Source organism: Tetrao urogallus (assembly GCF_951394365.1).
Source record: "Tetrao urogallus genome assembly, chromosome: Z".
Lineage (NCBI taxonomy): Eukaryota > Metazoa > Chordata > Aves > Galliformes > Phasianidae > Tetrao > Tetrao urogallus.
Genome location: NC_136816.1, coordinates 56075695 through 56099275, shown reverse-complemented (window position 1 = coordinate 56099275; position 23581 = coordinate 56075695). Strand labels below are relative to the sequence as shown.

The following is a 23581-nucleotide window of genomic DNA, read 5'->3' as shown; positions in this document are numbered from 1 at the left end:
AGGAGATTTTGAAGGAAATGGCTGATCGTGTTTGTATTTCCTGATATGTCTCACTCCTTATCAGAAGAGGAAGCCTCCTGCTTGAATAAGTAAACAGGAAAAAATGAGTTTAGTGAATAGTAACTGCTGCTGTGTAGTCTAATGTGCCTTAGCGTAGGGAATATTTTATTTGAACCGTCTTTCAATAGACAAAAGTAAGCTATATCATGTATTAGTTATCATTTTGGAAGCCTGATGCTAGCTAAACAGTACTTTCCCTTCCAATTTGACTGATAAGGGTCAGGATGTATTACTGGGGGAGGTGGAGTGTGTTTAGGTTTAAAAAGTAGACAACTCTGTTGTAGTATCTAGTTTAGTTGCTCCCGCCAAGTGAGAAAGCAGGGAAGATTTCCAAAAGATTTCCAAAACGTTGTACAGGACAAGAATGACAATATCCTCTCTATGATTTTTCAGTTTCTTCTGAACCATTTACAGGGATAAAAATCAATAGTCTTTTATGTAAGGGACCTGATTTGGAAGTATTTCAGTTTATAAGAGCTGGGATATTAACAGTGGTACACATTATAGGCCCAGATTTCAGTTTATGAATTTTCTACAAGACCAATGTGTAGGTTCACGTAGAAAAACCAATCCCGAGTCAAGTACTTGGTCTTGTAAGGTAGGTTTCATGCTCACCACCAAGCCTAAACTTTGACTATTTCAGTGGTAACCGAAGCTGACAATGAAGCATTAATTGCTCTTCCACAAGTGCACCACCTAATGGTTCATCAGAAGTGCTAATAGTTGTAGTGCAGGTGAGTTATCAGAAGCTGAACTCTGAAAAAACAAATGGCAAGGAACACAGAGATCTGGGAAGGAAATCTTACCAATATGAACAAGAGTTACTACTTTGCTTATAATCAAGTTATTGGTTGGCTCCTTGGTAGCTAGAGAGACTTGCCAGCCTTGAGGTTTTGGTCTTTTGTCTCCTTGTTTCTGGACCTCCCAGCACTGCATTCTAAAAGGGAAATAAGTGATGGTGGTTTTGTAATTTATGCTTAACGAAGGAAAAGGAACATTTTAAGGTCAAGAAAGATCTTGGCTTATATATATATGTGACTACATAACTGTAAATATAACTATAAATGAAAATGCTACCAGAAGTGTTTTTTTTTTTTTTTGGTTGGGGTTCTCAGTGTAATATCTTGTGTACTATAAAACTCAGTCTGGAGGCCAAACCACAGCATGCTAAATTTCACAATTAACTTGCTTAATAAATCCAAGTGACAAATTAGAGTGTTTATTTGTGTGTGTCCTTCCTTTCATTGTTTTATTCTTTACTTTATCCTGGAATTTTTGCTTCCTTGAATGTGCAGTTCTGTTTTTTCCTGCTTTCCCTCCCCTTTCCCAACTTTCTACTATCTGCATCTGTTATGTTGGCCTGGAAAGTTTTAGTTTTGTGTCTGTGAGGCACTAGTTTAAAAGAGTAATCACATTTAATTTTATCTTTCATGATAAATATGGTGTTAAAAGAGGCTTGGATAAAGTGGTATGTGCTAAAATACTACCTAGAATAGGTTCCCCTTGTTCCCCTATATTCAGCACTCGTCAGGCCGCACTTCGAGTACTGTGTCCAGTTTTGGGCCCCTCACTGCAAGAAAGATATTGAGGCCCTGGAACGTGTTCAAAGAAGGGCAACGAACCTGGTGAGGGGTCTGGAACACAGGCCATATGAGGAGAGGCTGAAGGAGCTGGGAATGTTCAGCCTGGAGAAGAGGAGGCTCAGGGGAGACCTTATTGCTCTCTATAACTTCCTGAAGGGAGGTTGTGGTGAGCTGGGGGTCGGCCTCTTCTCTTGTGTCATTAGTGATAGGACCAGGGGGAATGGTTTCAAGCTACGCCAGGGGAAATTCAGGCTGGACATGAGGAAGTATTACTTTTCAGAAAGGGTGGTCAGGCACTGGAATGGACTGCCCAGGGAGGTGGTGGAATCACCGACCCTGGGGGTGTTCAAGGAAAGACTGGATGTTGCGTTGAGGGACATGGTTTAGTAGGAGCTATTGGGAATAGGTGAACGGTTGGACTGGGTGATCTTTTAGGTCTTTTCCAACCTTAGTGATTCTATGATTCTATGATTCTATGAATGTGATTAATGGTGTTAAATACAGCTTGTTAAACCCATGGTTGCTGCAGGGTAGATGTAGATACTCCTTGAATTTCATGGCTCTGGCAAGGAAGAACAGTATACCTCATTCATTCAAGTAATATCAGTATGTGGCTTCAGAGGAAGAGGTGAGCTCCTAATTTATGAATATTTAGGAAAATTGGACATTAAACTTATCTGAATTGTTTGAGGAGCAGCCATGTGCTCCAAATGTGCTGGTGTGACACAGTCATTTGGTTCACCATGTTAAAAAGAACGTTCACCAGGTTCCCCCACCATCACACAGCTATTCCTGAAGTATTTCAAGAACTCCGGAAAATCAGAGATGCCAAGAAACTGCTGCCTGGGAACTTATGTAATTTTTGGTTGAACTAACAGATACTTGCTTTTTATAGATACAGTGGGACAAGTAAGCAGTTTATCCTCAACATTTTTTGCACCTTCAGAAATCTGAAGCCTATTCTTTGTCATCCTCTGTATGTAAAGAAATTGTGCATGTCTTCATGGAAGAGCTGTATGTCAAGTAATGACAGCCCGTTTTGTTGGCGGGGTGTATAAACCGTTTCTGCATTTTGATTTTTTTCATTTATTTTCATTTATTTTCACAGAGTAATCATTTGAGCAGTGTGAAGTGAATGAAGAGTTAGCCTAGCAACAGTATGGAAAAACTGTGAACTTCAAGAACCTATCTGCACATAATACATCCACTTTTGTGAATGTAGGCTTGTGTTGTCAAGTGTATTCTGATGTATCATATAGGTGACCTTCGCACGTTGCTTTATTTTTGTATATTTTACTTTTATTACAATTGTTCCCCAGGATTTAATTTGGATTCGAGATTCCACTGTAGTTGGTCTGGGCATCTAGGAAAAGAATCATGCTTTTCCTTCATACTGGCTTTGGCTGTACAGGGGCGGCTCATCTGTGATGTTAGTGTTGTTTTTAGACTTTTGCACTGGAGATCTTTCAACATGATGGTTTTAGTGTTCTTTTCTCTGCTGCTTTGCCAGGAAATACTGTGCTGTCCCTCACAATGCACTCATGACCAAAATAAGTTGCTGAAGTCATTAATCTTGTAAAATTTACAGTCTGAGCTGAGCTGAGCCCCTCCTAAGGTACTGTGTAAAGCCTGCTGTTTCTATGCTTAAAAACCTCTTTTTCTCCTTCTGTTTCTATTCTGGTTATAAATAAACAGGATCTCAGTGAATATCCTGAGTCTTGCTGTAACAGAAACATTTGCTGTAAATAAAATTAAAGCAATAAAATAATTTTGTAAATGCTGAAAATTAAGTTTTTCTGAATATTTACTCCAGAAATGAAAGAAAGAAAAAATTGACCATTAAGAAAAGCCTTAAAGTCTCCCGTGCTGGAAATTTGAATGCTGTTTTTGATTTGAAGCAAGTATATGGTTGATCTTTGCTCTTTTTCTTTTAAACAGTAGAATTTATTCTACAACTAGTTATGGAAATGGGAGTGGTAATTTCCTCTCTTAGTCCAAGTATACTATTTTCTGGAGGAAGCAGTTTTGGAAATATATGGGCTAGTGCTTTTACATAGCTTAAACTTGTGGTGTTTGAGTGCAGTCTTAAGTAGCTCTGTCAGTGAGATGTTTTTTGTTCTTGGAATGACCTAAATACCTTTTATTGTGGAATGCTTATGTTTCAGACATCCTGTGCTCGTTTTTCCCAAACTTTAAGCATCGTTATGGAAATCCAGACACTCATTACAGGAAGTAGCTATTTCTAATCTTTTTAAAATATCTTTCCAGGTTTATATCCGTGATTACTGTTGTCTTCCTTTCTAGGGTTTTATCCACTTCCTATTAAATACAGTGGCAGTTTAATCAAGCCTTTATCATCCTTTATCAAGAGGATGAGAAAGCAGTTATGAGTCAAGCAGGATGTATTTCTTAAAGAGCCTCTCTTCTTGTCTTTGCTCATCATTTCTGATTTAAACTCTGCTTTTCTGATTTAAACTGTGCTTTTCTGTGGCATCAACTACATTTCTTCAAAAAGCCACCTAAACAATTCCTCTACAGTTAAGGTTTGGAGCTTTTTAGTAGTAGTCAGTCTCAACCACTCAATGGTTGTATCCATTGTAAGACTTAGTGCTGCTATCACACTTATTTTTAAGAGCCAAGCCATATCATGGCCATGCAGAAGCACTGTAAGAATGAACCGATAAAGTGAAATTGAAACTGCAGTTTATGCAACCCAAACAAAGGAAAGTAAAATTGTTGGTAGGTAGCGAATATGTTAGTGAAATGGTGGTATGGATAACAGGGAAGGTTTCTGTCCGGAGTCCGGTTGGGTTGAAGAGAGAGAGTAGAATTGAGGCCAGTCTGACAGCGGGAATTCTCAAAACAAAAAATCAGTTTGAGCTGAGTACTTCCTCTTTCCTTCAACCCAAAGATCTTCCTGGAATTTTTCTTCAGTCTAAGATTTAATTTCTGGTATTTCTTTTTCATGGAGACAAATAATTCCTAGCTGAGGGTAAGCCTTGGGTAGTAGCCATTTAATATGACAAAAATTATCCTCTAGGCAATAAGAATGTAAAATGCAATTTAAAGAAAAAAGGACCATATTGTGTCTATTTGACAGGCAAAACAGCTTCTTAGTTGTCTAATACAGCTGATAGACTCAAATATTTACTTCCATGAGCATAAGAGCAGCCTATTTCTTGCTTGTTGCTCTGAGGGTATGTTAATGAAAGCAGGAGGTTTAAACTTGAGTTTGTTTCTTTTGCTTTTCTTCATTTGCATTCACTTTCCCATTTGTCATGTTTATTCTTGCACTATAGTGAGTTAGTGTTAATTTCTCCCTGTGAATACCACAACATGATAGCACAGTAGTAGTAAAAGTTGACGCAGCATCTCCGTGGGAGATGGATCTCAACTGCTGCTTCTTGCATCAGGGGAAGCCAGCTACTGCCAGCTTCTGCCAGTGCTGTGGAGCAAATTCCTCCCCAAAAGCTAGCAGTGAATGTCTCCCTGGTGGTTCTCTGAAGACTGGTAGTGATTAGCCGTTGTTCCTGGTCTCCGAAGCCTATTCCCAGGGTGCAGATCCTTTCAGACTGTTTGCACATCCTGCTGTCTCAATCTGTTCCCTTTGCGAAAACAGCAAAAATAGAGGCTGAGACATTCACCAGCGTTATCCTGGTTTCCTTCATTTCCACCAAATAGGATGGGTTTATTGTGAAACGGAGGAAAGATTTCCTTATCGTGAAGTATCTGTAGATAATCATTAGGATGTCTTAACCTTATGTTTCCAGCCTTTCTTGTGGCCAGTTGTAAACCTACTGGATGACTACTTTTATTTTGTTACAACCTTATGGGCAGCTTTGTGCATTCTAACTATCTAAAGGGTGTGATGAGTTAAAAGCACAATTATTTTACAGCAGCTCCATCTCTAGCAACATTCTTGAATATTAACAACCTTCTGCCTTATCCTGCATTTTAAATTTGCTTCAGGTTTCTTGTCAGTCACTGTAGTTTTTACGGCTCCCACTTCACACTGTTGCTGCAGTGAGCTAATCTATTATAGTTCCAGCCTGCTTCCCATGGCTCAGATAGCCTCTTACTTCTCCCACAGAATCTGAGGCTCACCACATTCCATGTGTCATAAATCATGAAACGTTAACTGGCACACATTCTACCAATCTTTCTATTTCTTTGTCATTCTTAATTTTTTAGTAGCCATCACATGATCTCTGTGGGATAGGGAAGAGCTACTCCAAAAGTAATGCTTCCTATTTTATTATGTTGGCCCATGATATCAGAGGTGGATGCTGGTATGGCAGTGGAAATTGAACCTTCCCACCAATATCCCATTCCATGTTGTTGCTGTGTGATGGATGGCAGCAGAGGGGCACTCTGACAGAATGGTGTCTGACATGGAGGTACGTATGGAGCAAATGTGTGTCACTGAATTCCTTCATGCAGAAAAAAAGGCACCAGTTGACATTCATCGACAGTTGCTGAACGTCTGTGGAGCCTAAGCAGTGGATATGAGCGCAGTGAGGCAGCAGGTGGTGTGTCTCGACAGTGGTGACAGTGACAGTGGGTCACCTCCTCTGGTGCAGATTCTTAAAAGTCATCTCTACCTGACAGGCATCTGTCAGCACCTGTACTTCCAGAGCATGCCTTGCACTTTATTCAGCCTCCTGCTGCTGCTTTGAGGACTGTAGCATTGTAGGTGGCAGTTAGCATTAGTGTGCTACAGGTGGACTTCTGTCCAGGTTACTACTGTCCGGATTTTTTTGACTATGTTTAACAGTATTTTACAGCAATACTCTGCTGGGTTTTTTGTTTGGTTTTTGACTGCAGAGGTAATGCTGCAGATAGCTAAACGAGGGATAATTATATCCATGAGGTGGTTGGGATGCAGGTGATCTCCAGTGATCTGAACATTGTTATGCGCTTTGTGTGGGGAGGGACAAAGACTTGTAACCACAGGGACAATGGTGGCACCCTGAACAAGTGACCCTTGTGGCCATGCTCCTGGGGAGAATGCTGTGTTCTTTGCCTCTACTTCCAGACAGGAGCTGCAGTAGGTGTTGGTCTTAGAACAGGAAGAGGCTTGTGGGTCTGGGGAAGGTGTTTTGTTGTGGTATTTGCTGCATAAACGACCTCCTCTAAATGGAGAAGAATGGTCTGGGAGGTTGCATCCCATCCACAGTCATCAGTGGACCTACTTGGACCACGGCATTAAGTGTTGGCTTTTGACCAGTCGTGTAGGTCAGCTTCAGAGATCAGCAGTCCTTTGTCTAATGAACACACTGAGTTGAACAGCTCTGAGACGTGAAGGTTTGTGCTGTGAGAGGAAGTCCTGGAGGAATTTTGTCTTTAAATAAACTGTTGCGTTCTCAGCGTCAGGAGAAATAACTCTGGCTGCTCAGGTCACTGGTGCTGGCATGGTTACAGCACACGCAGTCCTGGACACAGGCCAGATGTCACAGACTTGCAAGTTGTCAGCACGGTGTGTGTGTGAGTTATTTATTGCTGCTTCCATGCTGCCCTTGCATGCAGAGGTCCCAGAATATCCGATCCTGAAAGTTGTCTTTATGAATGTGAGTCATAGTATGCAGGCAGTTGTTTGTGGCCGGTCCTCTGTTAATGCGAGAGTGCAGTGGTAAAGCCAAATTCATTCTAGTTGGCAATCCTCCCAAAATAAAAGCTATTCTATCCCATGTGCATACATCATGTATAGTAAACATCTTAACTATTGCACGTCTTAATTAATCCTTTTTTGTGCTTCTCAGAACCATTCTGCCAGCATATTTGAGGTACTATGGGTAGGTATTTTCCATTTTAAATCAGTGTTTCTCTGGTTTATAAATAGGTTGCTAACATTAGCTTCAGGCTGAGTGGTGGCATGTAAAGTTTTGACTTCAGAATGATTTCAGAGTGTTGCTGATCCGTGTTTAGAGCACTCTGAAGTTTAGGCAACTGAATGTAGCATGCTACTTTGCTGTCTTAAAGGACAAAATTTGCTGTTCTTAAAAAGACAAAATTTGAATAAGATGAACATGGTTTATGTTTCTGCTCGACTTGGGGAAAAGAAAAAGCAACCACTGGTCTCAATTGTGAAAGAATAGCTAATGGGCAAGTTGGGAACTACTTTCCATGAGCATTTCTTGTTGTTTGATAGGCAAGATGAAGCAGAGCTGTTTTTCATTCTACGCTGTGATTACGTTTGCCAAATAATGTAGCAGTATAAATAAACCCTAGCTGGCAGGCCTGCAGGGTGATGTAAGTGACTGTTAAGATAAGAGAACATAATTCTGGCAGACAGAAGTTACGAGAGGGGAGGTTTCTCATCTGTGTCAGTCTTGCTCGCCCAGGACCCTCAGTTCTCAGAAGCAACTCTTCTGTCACTCCATGCAGAGCCTCTTTTCTCACTCCACTTTTCTGGAGCGTGGAACAGCTCATTGATTTTGCGAAGTGGAAGTATATAGGTGGCTCTTACAAACTGCTTGAAAACAAGGTTAATGGATCAACGTTAAGGACCAGTATAGATTCAGTAGCAATAGAGTCAGTAGCACATTTCCCAATTTTAACACAATGTACACATAGTGGTTGAGGTATGCAAGCTCAAAGTATGTGACAGCAAGCTACTCGATCACTCTTAAGTTTTGGGATGTTTTTGTAGTTAAAATTAGACATTTTTCTATTTTCTGCCGTGAATAAACAATATCCAGTAGTCATGCATGGTTGCATTTAAATCGAAGCTTTCTATTGTGAGTGTGAACTTAGTATTTGTTGTTTTTTTTTAATCACTGGAATTCTTGGCAATGGTGCTGTATTTCTTATATATGCAAAACAGCTTTGGAATTTTTTATCACAAATTTTATTAAAGTATTATTGTATGTTTATTAGAACAGCCCATTTTTTAAACCAGTCATGTTTATTTTGATGTCATGTTAGGAGTAGGCAACTAAAACTTGATAAAGAGTTACTCAAACTGTTTCAGGGAAAGTTTACGTTGTTTTTTTTTTTTTGTTATTGACTGACTCGCAGCTCCAATGGTGTTAAAGGGTTTTTTTTTTCTCTTTCTAGAGCACCATTTTAGAGTTTTGAACTCTAAATGACTTAGAAGAATGCAACAACTCTTAAGATTTTAGATTGAGTTATTTAAAGCTATTTAAATACATTTGCTATACTCTTGTTTTATTTTCCTAACCACAACATCCTGAAAGTTTCTGTTTTTTTTTCACAATTTTACTTAGCTTGTTCTGATAGTCCTTGCTTGTCTTGGTATATTTTAATACATCTTTGGACTTGGGATAGTCAGTGAAAGATGCTTTGCAACTTAGGGTAACAGTAGATAACAAATTTGAGATTGCCTTGATGTTGCTTATTTAGTGCAATAAATTTGCTGCTTGCCCTGTTGAAATAGTAGGAATTGTTTCAAAATTTGCTTTTGACTTAAGTACCCAAAAGCCAGCCTACTGCTGTGTTACACATATTGCTTCTCCTCTGTTGTTTTGAAGCCTCCTTTGTTTTATTTTAGTGTTAATTTTCTGTGGCACAACTCAGAAGGACATCTGAAGATACTTAGTCTTACTGGCAAATACTGCTTTGCAGTAACATGAATTTTCATTTATTAGAGTTCTGTAGTCCCAGACAGTTCTCAATTAGCGGATAGGATACTGTCAAATGGATTTTGGCAAAAATTGCTTTGTAAATATCAGTGACTTCTTAATGTTTTCCTCCCAATGGCGCTTTGGCACAGTCCCCTTCCAGAAGTACCGCAGCTGTTTTTTGGCTGTTGAATCATTGTTGTGGTGAATGTTCAACAGAAGGAAAATTCATTTGTGAAAGAGCTTCATTTGATATGTTGTCTTAGTGCTCTCACTGATTTTGTAAACGCTTTTTTTTTTTTTTTTTTTTCCAGAATGCAAATATTCTACATATTGAAAATATCAGTAGAGGTTGAAATACTGGTGATGTGCTGTTGTGAAAACAATAAAACTCAAATCTCAAACTGCTGCTGCTGAAGGGCAGAGGTGAAACGTGTGCTCTATAAATAGCTTCTGTAGTGAGCTGGCTCTTCTGCCTGCAACTCTTTTGTTGTCTTTAGATAACAATGAATGAACTATTTATTTTCAAGGTGAAGCACTAGAGTTCTTGGTGGTTTGTTGTTTTTTTTTTTTCTGTTGTTTTTGTATGCATTTCGGAATGGGTAAATATTTCTCACAAAGGTCATAACTTTGACTAAAAGAGGAATTCTCTTTGAAGGGAAATAAATACCTATTGGAGTGAAGATGTGCAAATTGAAGCAGGAGAAATTGAAGAAATCTCAGTACCTTCCAGGCCCAGTATGGGTGATTCCCTTTGCCTTCATCAGGGAGCATCTAAGATCTCTCCTGCTGGCAGCCTACAAATTGCTGCTGAGAAAAGTGTTTTAGCAGAGTACAGTGCATCAGTTTCCTACCTGCTACAAACTTTCTTGTTTGCTGAATGACTATAGATTAAGGCTCCCTCTACAAGAGGGGAACAGCCCTCCTTGTCCAATTACAAGAGCCCTACCAGGTCTTCTGAATCAAAATTTCCTGGTCTGTCTTCCCTGGCATGTTGAAATGTTTTCAAGGGTTGTATTTACTGGGGACAATTACCTTCTTTTTCTGTTTGACTATTTATAGTTGCTATGTAGTTGCCCAGCATAGTAGATGAGTACAATGCAGTTAATGAAGATCTGCTGTGTTTTGGAGTGCCAGGGCAGCTGATATTTCTGTTTAAATTCTAGGTAAGGTGAGAAGGGTGGGTCTGGTGTCTTGGCTGTTTTACTGCTGTCGTTGTTCAGATCAGGATCTGTGTTTATAAATGTTGCTGCTTGTAATGTGAATTCTCAGAAAATTGCCATGGAGGGGGAGGAGAGCAGGGAACAGCGCTTGCCTGAACGGAGCAGGGACTTAGAGGCAGTTCTGTTGTTAACACTGTCTGGATATGTTCCAGGAGAGCTTTAACCTTCTCAATACTTCACCACTTCTAAGTTTTCAACATTTAATTAGTAGCTGGTTGGGCATGTTTTTTGTTCGGTTTCATAGGAAAAGAGACAATAAGAGATTTTCTACAGAAATTAATAGTTCATCTACGTATTGAGAGCTGGAAGAAGTGAGATTGAGCCCTTCCAGTGTTCCAGTGTTAGGCTTTTTCTTAGCTCAACAACAGTTGATAAGTGCTTCGGAGGAGTTACAGAATCACAGAATCATAGAATTGCTCAGGATGGGAAGGACCTCAAAGATCATCAAGTCCAACTGCAACCTAACCACACTACCCTAACCCTAATGTAGGGAAGCCGATATTAAAAGAAAATTCTCATATACAGTTGTGTTTTTTTTAGACCACTGATCCAACTTTCTCATATCAGGAATTAACCTGGAATAAACAGCTGGCTAACAGAGTCTCTATTTCTTTTCAGAGGGGGCAGTTATGGAAGTGTGTCCTTAGTTCTTAGAAACAAAAGGGAAAGGTGGAGGATTTCACATTTTAAGGGACAATTCTGCTCCCCTTCTCTGTGCAAATACTGAGTGGAGCTGAGAGGAAATGCTGTGACTTGTTCAGCTTCCTCCCCCTTCCTCTCAGTGCACTTTACAGCACACTTACCTCTTCAGTTTCAACCCCAGCTACTCTAACTGGTAAATAGCCTTGTGCAAAGTCTGGGTTTGTGTGTGCGTATGACCTTCTTCAAGGCCGAGTATCAGAGTCCTGCAGCCCAATAAATCTAAACAGTAATGCTGACTGCACGACCTGCTCTGAAACGCGCAAAATAAACAAATGGGAAAAATGAGAAATTTTCCTGTTTCCTGTAGCTTGAGGAGTTGTTTGTTGTTTCTTTTTTTTTTTTTTTTTTTTTTTCTTCCTAAAATTGTTGGAAATGTGGATTGTAAAGCAAACAGTATTTTTTTCCACTTAATTTTCGTTTGATATTACTTTCTGCAAAGCATATCCTTCTGTTTCACAAAACTAAATCACTTGGACTTTTGTGGTGTGGTTTTATATTATTTCCATTATAATAGTTAATGTATAACACTTCTAGTGATTGTTTTAGATTTGATATATACTGTTCAAGTTTAATACTGATCCAGTATATGAAATTTAGTTGCATTCCTCTGTATCCATACCTCTGACTTAATGTTGGAGCCAGGATAAATGTCATGGAAAATCCATGAAAAACAACCAAATTCTGCTATTTAATGAGAAATTGAGAGCAACACATAGTTTGTTAACACAGAGGTAAGTTTGGATCTGATCTTCAGAGGACAGTGTCTGAGACCTTGGTTCAGTAGGGTTCTTTGTTGAGCAGTGGTATCTTTGCTGAAGTGAACATCTTTCTTGTTATGTACCCTAACCTTCTTAAAATATACAAAAGTCCTGCTCTTTTGCTTTGCACTTCATCATGCTGTATGGAAAGCAGAGTCATAAAATAAACTTTTCCGAAGTGTTGCTTGCTCATCTTGTTCAGTACTATGATTCTTATGTCCTGTGCATGGAGAACTGCTGCAGTTTCTATCTACAGTGGGCTGTGCAACCATATCTGCTTTACTAGATCACTTGTGTGAAAGTGAACTTCAGCACAGCTGTAGTGTTGGAAGCTGTGAAAGCAGATTAAGTGACTTGTGTTGAGAAAACTATGGCAGTGGAGATAGAGCCATGGTTTATGCCACTAGAGTGCACTACTTCCCTCTTGCTTATTGAGAAAATGGTTATATCTGCTGATAGGTGTGATCTCCCTGGGATAGCGTTTGGAAAATCGCTCCCAACTTGCTGAGCTGCTGGGAATTTTACATTGATCTTAACTGGATATAACTCTGCTTGTGCAGCTGCCAGTTACTGAATAAATGCTTGACTATTGAGCTTTTCTGAATGTTGTGATGGAATGGCAAAGGGGACTTATAAACTCACTTCCTTTGGTTTTGTTATAGACGGAGAAGCTATGTGTGTATGAAAGTGCTGATCGTATTTGTAATTAAATCCAAGTTATTTAAGATGAATCATTTATAAGAAGTATGTATTTTTTAACTTCTTTAACAAGTTTAATTGATAATGATATAGTATTTTTCTTACTTATATAAGCTCTCTTTGTTTTCCTGCACAGGTTTCCACTTGAGTGGCACAGTGACAGAGCCTGCAATGCAATCGGAGCCAGAAACTGTTTGCAATGTAGCTATCAGCTTTGATCGTTGCAAGATTACCTCAGTGACCTGCAGCTGTGGAAACAAGGACATATTTTATTGTGCCCATGTTGTGGCACTTTCTTTATATCGAATCCGTAAGCCAGATCAGGTCAAACTGCATCTTCCCATTTCAGAGACACTCTTTCAAATGAACAGAGACCAACTACAAAAATTTGTACAGTATTTGATCACAGTGCACCATACAGAAGTTTTGCCAACTGCTCAAAAGTTAGCAGATGAAATTCTGTCTCAGAATTCAGAAATCAATCAAGTCCATGGTAAGTTCGATGCTTGCTCTTCCTTTTGCCTCATTCTCTCATTGATTTTGAGCTTAATAGCATTTAGAAGTATGACCTCCTGAGGTTCCTTACATCTTGAGTTCTGTGATCTATACAAAAGATAATTGTGCACTTTTAATATGCCTTGCATATTAAAAGTAAAACTTTTGGAGAGAGAGAAGAATTTGTGAGTGATGAAGTTGATCTCTTCAGTGCTGTTTATACATGACCTGATCTACTTCACAATTACATTTTCCTTCTATGAAGAATGTGACTGCTCTTCTTGGTGAACTCAAGTTGCTCAAGGAACCAAACTACCAGCTGTGTCTTTTTGTTACTCTGTTCTTTTTAAACTCATCTTTTGATGTTTTGATTGTGTAATTTTGTTTTCGTGGCAAAGCATAAGAGCAGGTAGGTTTTACTGGTCCTTTTTCATACGTTAAATGCTTTTATTATCCTTTTAGATTTTGTTCCTATATAAGGCCAGAAAAAATATATTTCCATGACTTTTTTTTTTTCTGTTACTGTTGCAGCAGCCTACAGCATCAACAAAAGCCTCTTTTCTGTTCTTCCTGCTGCACATTGCTTTAAAGTCTTCTGGTTTCTTGTAGTGAACCATTTTAGGTTTTTTAAAGGGTGCTGAGTGTGAGGTTGCTCTTTGTGGGCTGTCCTGAACTGCTGTGGGCTTGAATTGACCCAGCTGTTTTATTAGTCTTGTGTTCCTGTCCTTATAGTACATGGAAATGTCCTGAAATGTCATATAATGTGACAATTTCTGTAAGCTTGAGTCCAATTCTGAGGGAAGAATAGGTTCATAGTTCATCAGGTTATCTGAATACATTTTTGTTTGTTTGTTTGTTCATTGACAGGAACAGTTCTTGTGTGCTAGGTAGTTAAAAGAAATGACTGCTGTTGCAAAGAATTTGCAATACCGGTGCAACAAAGTCACCTTAGTGCTAGAGAAAGAAAAACACACGTTTGCTATATGCAGTGTAGGAGGAACAAGACAAATAAGTCTCTGATTACATGTCTCATTTGCAGTCTAGACCCTTTCCTTTGGCTCCAGTGACCCTGGCAGGCCCAAGTAAGTGGTGCTTCAGTGTGAATTTCTGGAGTGTTCTTTTTTTTTGATTTGGGGGCTCTAGATGTGACCGGAGGGAAGGCTATTGTTTTGGTTGCTGTGGAAGAGAATCAGAAGGTGTTCAGCAGAGCTGCCTGGTGGCAGTGAAAAGAAAGGTAAACTAAAGCAGTTGCAGGACATTAAGGAATACAGAAAGATACTCCTATGTTATAAAGTGAAGGCACGCATAGCATGAGAGCTGATAATAGCCTGAACTGAACATAAGGAATTAAAGGAAAAGAAGGAAGAATTCTGGTGTAGAGAAGACTTAAAATAGATTATTAGAAAAGGTGAAAGCAGGCTTGGGAAAGAAAAGACAGATTGATGGGTATATTAGCTGTGCTGTGGCTATAGTAAGATGAGGAAGAACTGAAAGGCTGTAACACGGTGCTTAACCTTAATCCACTTCAAGTCTGTAATTATGTAGGGGTAGGAAGGCCCTATAGAAGAATCTGGACAGGCTGGAGAGCTGGGCTGACGCCAGTGGGATGAAGTTCAGCAAGAGCTGGGTCCTGCACGTAGGCTGCAACAGCACAGGCTTGGGGTAGAGAGGCTGGAAGACTGTGTGGAAGAAATGGACCTGGGGGTGTTTGTTGATGCTCAGATGAACATGAGCCAGCAGTGTGCCCAGGTGGCCAAGAGAGCCAAAGGCATCCTGACTTGTTTCAGAAGTAGTGCTGCCAGCAGGAGCAGGAAAGTGACCATCTGTCTGTACTCAGCCTGGTGAGGCTGCATTTTGAGCACCGTGTTCAGCTTTGGGCCCCTCTCTACAAGAAAGCCATTGAAGCTCTCGAGCATTGCCCAGAGAAGGGCAACGAAGCTTGTGGAGTCTGGAGCACAGGCCTTACAAAGAGTGGCTGAGGGAACTTGTATTATTTAGTCTGGAGAAAAGGAGGCTTGGGGTGACCTTACTGCTCTACAACTACCTGAAGGGATGTTCCGGTAAGGTGGAAGTTGGTGTCTTCTCCCATGTAACTAGAGATAGGACTAAAGGGAATGGTCTCAAGTGACGATAACTCCTGCACTGCAGATGTTCAATTTGTGATAGAAATCGTCTTGTAGACCTCTCTTAGAAGAGTTTAATCTTACTAAACTATTGTTTGAAGCAGAGTTATTATTGAACGCTGCTTGGAGGCACAGCGGTAAAGAGGTAAGTAAAAGGAAAAACTTGCAAAAGCTTGCTTATGAAAGTAATGGAAGACCTAACCTGGTGGAGAGACCCCAGGAACAGCTTTAATCAAAGGGAGGTCCATTCTGGCTCTGTATGAGGTGTTAGATATTACCTGAGTGGTATTTGAATTTCAGAGTTTCTTTGTCTGAAACTTTTTTTTCCCCTCATGGTGTGTTGGTTTTGTTTTTCGTAGTTCAGAGGTAGGCAAAAGAAATCATCTGTCTTGAATACCACTGTTAAATAATCAACATCTAAGGCTTTGAAGAGCTCTGACCACAGCGTTTGTCTTGATTTGCTTATGAGCTGGCTTGGGACATGGAGTGACTGTGCAGTGCTTTCCTTCCACAAAAGGCAAATTGGGTAATTGTTTGTTTGCTCAGAATTCTGCCTTGTGCAGTATTTGATGACTTTGGCCAGGTTTGAGATGGTTTTGGCCACTTTCCTTGTGTAGGAGGTCACTGGGGTAAGCTAATGGAGTGGCTTATACTAATGGCACAGTCTGTGAAGCGATGAATCCTTTTTTAGATCCTCAGTTGATGCAAGTGGCGCTGTGTTCTTTCTTGTTTCTTGGCTGAGCCTCACCCGAGGAAGGAATAGGGAGATAGTCTAAGAAGCATGGGGATAGAAGGCTGAGTATCACCTTCCATGCCTGCTGTAGCATTATTATTGGGTAATGTAGGGTAGGGCTGAGCAACAGAATACAGTGTATTTCCAATCTATTAGAGTTCCCTAAAAGTGAAAAAGGAGATATTTATTACTGAAAAAGGTAGACTGTATTCTAAAAAGAGAGACTCTTTCATATGAGCCTGTTAAACTAACAAAATTGAGGATCTAGTAGCAAGAAGGAAATAACAAGCAGTTTTCTTTCAAGGTAGGTAAGTATTAGGTGCTGCAGTGTTTATTCTTAGAATTATGTGATGATCCAGATAATGGGAAGGAAGTAACAAAAAGCTAGTCAAAACTAGGCAAATCTCAGAAACCCAAGCAGTGATGAATAAAGTAGTCTAATATAAACTGAAATGAAGGTTTAGTAACTACGAAACAAAGATAATGTTTTTTATTAAATTTATATTTTCAGGAAAGGATTTTGCACATTTGCTAAACATTAAAGCAGAACTTATACAGAAAATAAATGGTTGGTTTTTCTTCTGAGATATGGAACATAAAAATAAAGGGGCAATAAAAACAGTGCATGCTAGTCTAGAGTGATAAGTAGGTTTTTATCTGCCATGTGCAGGCAGACTTTGAAACTTACTGCTGTGCGGCATTCGTGAGAATAGGATTTTAGCAGGAGAGGTTAGGAATTGTCAGCTGATAAGTTACAGCATTTTGCTGTGCAGATGGAATGGGAAGAAGTTTTTGGAAGGTAAATTTTTTGACAGGAGGGGAGTAGTGTAACTAACCTCAGAAACTTGCCACAGCATGTGCTGTTTGTACCTTTTCTGTTATTAGCACTTGCTGCTTGGCTGCAGTTGCTCTTTTTCTCTGATGCTGTGCTCTGCTTAACAGGTGTTGTATTCTGTCCAAAAGTTCTGATGTTAGGGACCAGATGAAGTGACTTATATTTTAACATTGACTCATTTGGGAAAATTAAAGGCTTACCAGTATTCTTGAATTATTACTTTCATTATCTTTTGTTTCATATAATTATTATTTAGAACAGTTCTGAGTATGCTGGTTTTATAAAATCAATTGCTGTTTTGTTGTGAATCAGTGTACAGCAAACTTATTTTCTAGTTGGGGCCACTGAGCCTTTGTGTACTACTCAGTAAGTTGTTGTTGGTCCCTCTTAGTTGTTGCTGTTTTCCATATCTGCTCCTAACACTGCTATGGGATGACAATGACATTGAACTGATCTACTGTTCATTTGTATAAATTAAATTCAGAAGACTTGTGATGTGAAGTTCAAAAAGTTCAGCATGACTGTGGATGAGTAATTCAGAGAAGTTCAAGTGGAAGGTTAAAACATTTCAGGCCTTAAAAACTACATTCTTTTATTTCAGTCATAGTTTGCTGCTGATCTGGTCCTGAGTATTTTGTGATGTAGACTAATTTCAGCCTATTTTAGTTAAAGTGCTTTGGTTCTGCTTAGCCTTGTTCTTGAGGCTTTCAATGCCAGATCTTAAATGTTGGTGCTCATTTTGCGAGCAGTTGCAGTCAAAACTGCTATGTAACTGCTCAGTGTTTAATTTTTTTAAATGCTTCTGCTTCTTAGAGCTTGGAAGTTGTTTATGCTTAACTTGTAGCCTGTTATGACGATAAATGTGAAAGGTTGCTACCTCTGGTTTCAAATTTTGTTTCAATGTTCAGTGGCACAAACAATTGTGCTTCACTACTACTTTGATTGCTAAGATCATATGGGTGTTTTAATTTTAGTAAAAGAGCATGAGTAAATGCCTAGCTGTATCTATACGCCAAATACTGTATTTATTGTATTTAACTGTTTTTAAGTACATGACATAAAACCTATTTCAAAGACCTGTCATGACAGAAGTTAACAAAACCAGAGGTTGAAGGAGGGAAGATTAATATGCAAGTGTCTATAAACTGACACAGTTTAATTACAGGTTTTAGTATTTAGTATAATTATACAGTTCTTTTCACTTTCATAGTTCAAATGTGAGCTAATTTATCTGCATGACACCCCTCTAAAGCATGTAAGTAATATTTATCCCCAGTTTATAAGTGGGGAAAGGGATTTGCTCTCGGTACCAAGCTGTGTTGCAGAGATGACATTCAGACTGCCTGGCTCTGGGCCTCCTTTGGTCAAAGCCTTGAGGTGGCTATCCAGGGCCATGCTACTTCTGGAGTCAAGCTGCTGCCTTGGGACCAGACGTTCAGAGCTTGGCGCTCCTTGCCAGTTACTGTTAGTACAGCTTTTATCAGCATCTGAGGCAGCACCCCCTGAAATTCCGTTGCTTGTTTAAACAGTTTCTCCTCTCCTAGCCTGGTCCCCTGTCTTCAGAAGAGAAGTTGCAGTTTGGAAAGTCTGTTGTTCAAAAGGGATATGTGTGTGAGCAGAAGAAAGGCTCAGTTAGTGATTGTTCACCTTACTGCATATTAACACAAGAGTCTCAGAAAAATCTGGTTGAGAGACATGGAGATAGTAGTCTGCGGGCCCGAAAGCCAGCAATGTGAGCAGTGAGGGCAAAGGATTCCCTGGCAGTGATGGCAGGATGCATAGATCAATAGAGGTTAGGGGATGACCTGCTGGAGAGGAGAAAGCTCTGTGGAGAAGGACCCCAGTTCAAAAAAGACAAGGTATCCAGCAGTCCAGTGAAGGGCTGCAAAGATGATTAAGGGCCTGGACTATCTCCAGTATGAGCAAAGGCTGACTAACCTGGGTTTGTTTAGCCTCGAGAAAGGAAAAGGAAAGAGGATCTGATAAATGTTTATAAGTATCTGAAGGGAGGTGGGAGGCAAGTGGATGAGGCCAGTCTCTTCTCGGTGCTGCGCAGCAATAGGATAAGGAGAAATTACCTGAAATCTGAATATTGGAATTTTCATACTAACACAGAGAAGAACTTCTTTATGGTAAGGGTGATGGAGCACTGCAGCAGGTTGCCCAGAGAGACTGAATATCTTCACAAAGTTACTCAAGACCCAGCAGGATACGTGCATATGTGACCTACTGTAGGGTACCTGCTTTAGCAGGGAGTTGGACTCGATGATCTCCTGAGGTCCCTTCAAACCCTTCTGATTCTGTGATTCTGACTGGGTCTGGGCTCGTCCCAGTTGTGCACACTGTCTCCGTGCCTTGTTAGCCTGGGCTCCTGATGATGGCTGCCAGTGGTTTGGAAGGGTCAGTGAACTACAGCCCTTGCTGGTACCAGTTAAACGTGTGCTGACATTTCATTATACAGCCTGACTTTAAAAATCCTTATCATACTTATTGTAGCCTTGTCTTGAGGAAAGCAGAAAGTGACTATAGTACTGAATTGAATACTGTCTTAAAGTTCAGGCTCCAGTGTGACAACTTCAGCTTTTACGGTAGTCTAACCCAGTGGCATAAAAAATAGTGCTGGTGTAAGTGTAATACAATGTAAGTAAGTCCCCAGTAAAAGTATATTTGGGATCCTGCTGGAAGAAAGGGCCTGGGTGGGAGCGCAGCCGTGGGCCTGGGCAGCAGGCACCCTGGTTGCTGGGGAGGAGCCCTGTTGTTAAAGCATCTGTGGTAGGCTGCAATGAAATGTAACCTTGCAGCACATGCTGACTGATGAGCTTCTGATAAAATGTAAACAGCTATGGAAAGAATTTTTTTTTTTCCCTAAGTAGGGAAGCTTAGCTGAGGAATCTTGAGCTATTTTTAATACAATTTAAAAGTAGCTATACCAAGACTGTTTAAAGACAAATCTCTGCTCAACTAAAGGATACATATGTTTTGTATATCAGTATTTTTATTTAATTCAATTTCACAGATCTTTTTCTCTGCATTTTAGAGCAATGAAATATTTAAGCTGTTTGCAAAGTGATACTACAGACCTGGGTCTGTGCAACAGCCACACTGCTCATTCTCTTGTGACTTGATTTCACTTTTTATCTCAGTCTTTAGAACTGAAGACTTACCAGCAAGTGTTTCATGTTGCTGACTGAACTGAAAGCCCAATGAAACTGGAACAGTAAAATGTAGGCACTCACAGAAGTTCTTAATTTTTTGTTTTATTGTCCTGTTTTGGGCTTGTTTTCTGTCGTCTGAGGTACTCTTATGTTTCCTGTGGAAGGCAAGAGAATTCTTTCACATCTTCAAAGATGCAATTTCTTATTAATCCAAGTACACATTTATAAGGACAGCAGTGCTGCATTCCTAGTTACGGGTTCTGAAGTTGGAGGCAATTTAGGAAGTTGCTGAGACAAAAGATTTTTCTAATACTCTCAGCAGCTAGAAGACAGCACATCCCTCTGACCTTTTAAATCTTTCTGTTGTGTTTTCATTGAATAAAGATCCTACCATTCACTACAACTGCTGGAAAGCTTCACCTGCGTGGCACAGCTGCAAATGTGAAATGAAGGCTTAAATCAATAGAATCGGTGTTTAATTCACGTTCATCTGAAGGGTTATAGATGGCTTTATGTTTTGAGTTCTCAGGACTTTTTGAAAGTGAGCTTTTACAAATCTAGCTGTGTAATTTTCACTTCGTCCAACATTCTTCTTGTAGCATTGGCGACAGAGGTATCACGGAATGCAATTTAAAGGTGGTAGATTGCATAACGTGATTTAGTTTCTAACATCTTCTTAAAAGCCAGCAGGGGCAGAAATTCCACAGTAGTGACAAGCTCAACATGAAAATGTCTAGTTGAGTCTTGGGCAGCTTAAAATACTTTGTATCTGGTACAGTGATACACTACCTTGACAGTCTTGATAAGTACACTTCAAATTTCTCACTTTAAATACCTTTTAAAAAATACCCAGTGGAAGTGTGGGTTAATTCAGAAATATGTAGATTTCACAGTGATGCAAGAACTTGTTTTAGTTAAATCTTTAGCCTTCAGAAAAGGCCACCAGTGGAAAATAACTTATCTCAACTGTAAAATTTCTGTTAGAACAGCCTTTGGCCAAAGTGCATCCTGATGTAAATTGCAGTTGTTACAGTTTGCACTAGTCTAATTCACTGAAATTCACTCTATGCTGATAACACTGTGTGCAGTAAAATTCTCATTCAGAAGCATGAGCATTAAAGTATTTTTATGCTGGATGTGCCTTCAATGCTTTAAGACTTTGGATTTATTTGGGGATTTTTTTTGTTCTTTGTTTAGCTTTGCAGAGTCATCACAGCTCAGAGACACTGAGGTGATTACTTTCCTCATGTTCATCAGTAGCAGTGCTCACTAGTAGTCACTTAAACATGAGTAAGATTGCAGAAGATACAGGAATTGCACGTGTTTTGGGGAGAGTGGTTTTAACGGTGCAGTAGTAGAAATGCTACGCAACGTGTAATTTTCTTTGTAAAAGCTTCTAGTATACCTACTGAGATGAGAGGAAAAACCTCATTTTTATTTTAATGTTTTATTATAAAATACTGCTTATATAAATAGCATTTGATAGGCTATCATTTCTTTCCCACTAAGTGCTTAAGAATATTGAGAAGATATTTCAAAATCTATTTTAAAGAATGCTTAGATTGAAGCCAGGATGTTCGAAACAGGAAAAAACACGAATCCATAAACCTTTGCAATACTTCTCTCCTTTGGACTCATGAACCTTTCATCTTTATCTACAACATAATTTCTTTTCTTGCTGTTTGCAGGTGCTCCTGACCCAACAGCAGGTGCTAGCATAGATGATGAAAACTGCTGGCATTTGGATGAGGAACAGGTCCAAGAACAAGTTAAACTCTTCCTCTCACAGGGTGGATACCATGGATCAGGGAAGCAGCTTAACTTGCTTTTTGCAAAGGTGTGTTGAATTAAAGTCTTAAAGTTTCCCTTCTTTCTCTCCTCTTATTCCTCTAGCCAGACTGTACTTGTTAGTGTCTTACTCCAAATTCTGTTCTTCTAAATATAAAGCCCTAAGAATGTGATGATAAGTTAATCATGAGCTGTTGAACAGACATGGGCCACAGTCTCGTGTCTCAAAATCAAGTTAAGGATATGAAGTAGCATTTCAACAATTTGTATCTTTGTCGTTCTCTTCTTTCCCTACCTTAAAATGTTGGAGAAATATGTAGAAATGATAGTTTTGCATCATGTTGCATAATACACGTGTAGATTAATTGTGGAAGAAGCATTTGCAGAATTGCATGGAGTACTGAAATCAAGTAGTTAAAAATGGGAAAGAAGACTGTTGTTTCCACTTAAGAATGTCACTTTGTATATATTAATTTTATTATTGAACAGCGGTGGAATGTTTAACAGTGAAATGCTGTCTGTACTGTGTGGAACTTTTTTTCAAGTTTGTATTAAAAGGCTCATTTCCTAGGTGCGAGAGATGCTTAAGATGAGAGATTCAAATGGAGCTCGCATGTTGACGTTGATAACGGAGCAGTTCATGGCTGACCCTCGTCTGGCACTTTGGAGACAACAAGGAACTACCATGACTGACAAGTATAGGCAGCTCTGGGATGAACTGGGTAAATACACAGACTTCAAAATCATCTGCTGTTCATATGTACAGTGAAACAATTATGTGTTCGGGGGTGGAGGGAAGCTGTTGTGGTCCTAGGTAAAAGAAGTTAGTTTTATGCAGCTTTGCTTGTTCAGTTAGAGTTGGATGAAGTTGAATTTCTGATCTACTGTATGAACGGGAGGCATGATAAGAGATAATTATGATTGCAACACGTAGTAAGTAAGTAACTTGAGAATCTAAAGAAATGAAGCAAGAAGTGAAAATACAACTGAGGGTAGGTATATAAACCAATAGTGATGAACTGGATAGGTTAAGGAAGAGATCACTTCAAAAGTAGAGAGAAAGAGAAGCCAAAAGGAGGAGATTTATTAAGAGTATGAGAAGACTACAACAAAGGAAGGAAGTCTGTTATGTAGTTGGGAATGAGGTCACGTAATTGAGGGCGGAAACAGTTAACACTGCTCTACAGAAAAGATCGGTTGTGACCAGATATGTGACCTGTACAGCAAAGAGAGGAATGCAGACTGATATGGATAATGAATACTTAAACTAGTAAAATCTGAAGGCACTTAAAAGGCACTCAAAATGGTTTCAGAAACTTGCTGATGCAATTTTGAAGTCTTTGTAACAGCTTGAGAAGTTCTCAAAGTATAAGAATTTGTGGTAGGGAAGGAAAACTAGAAACAGTTTGAAGGTAGATGTCACCAAGATTGTAAAGGAAGGTAAGCAAGTGGGAAAGAAAAATACTTAGTAACTACCAGGATTGTATTTTGGACATAAGGAGGAACTTTTTCTCTCAGAGAGTGGACAGGCACTGGAATGGCCTGCCCAGAGAGGTGGTGGAGTCATCATTCCTGGCAGTGTTCAAGAGGAGTCTGGACGACGTGCTGCGTGATATGGTTTAGTGCTTGTGGTGGCAGTGGTGATGAGGAGACGGTTGGACTAAATGATCTTGTAGGTCGTTTCCAACCTTGTGATTCTATGATTCTATGATTCATTGAGTGTAAGGTAATGGAACAAACTATTATCGAGTGGGTGTTATAGACATGTAAAATATAACAGTGATAAATGACCTGGATTTTTTTAAATGATAGTAAATCTGATTTGTTTATCTAAAAGATAATTCACT

At 39.5% G+C, this 23581-nt stretch overlaps 1 protein-coding gene across 1 annotated transcript in view; it reads left to right on the top strand.

Annotated features, from left to right (window-relative positions):
- Positions 1 to 23581, top strand: part of ZSWIM6 (zinc finger SWIM-type containing 6) — a gene marked incomplete at its 3' end in the record, with an annotated part of 111434 nt that overhangs the window by 48198 nt on the left and 39655 nt on the right. The window contains exons 2-4 of the mRNA XM_079548053.1: positions 12742 to 13098; positions 21635 to 21783; positions 22306 to 22456. Of these exons, the coding sequence (XP_079404179.1) occupies positions 12742 to 13098; positions 21635 to 21783; positions 22306 to 22456 (657 nt within the window). The remainder of the gene's footprint in view (positions 1 to 12741; positions 13099 to 21634; positions 21784 to 22305; positions 22457 to 23581) is intronic.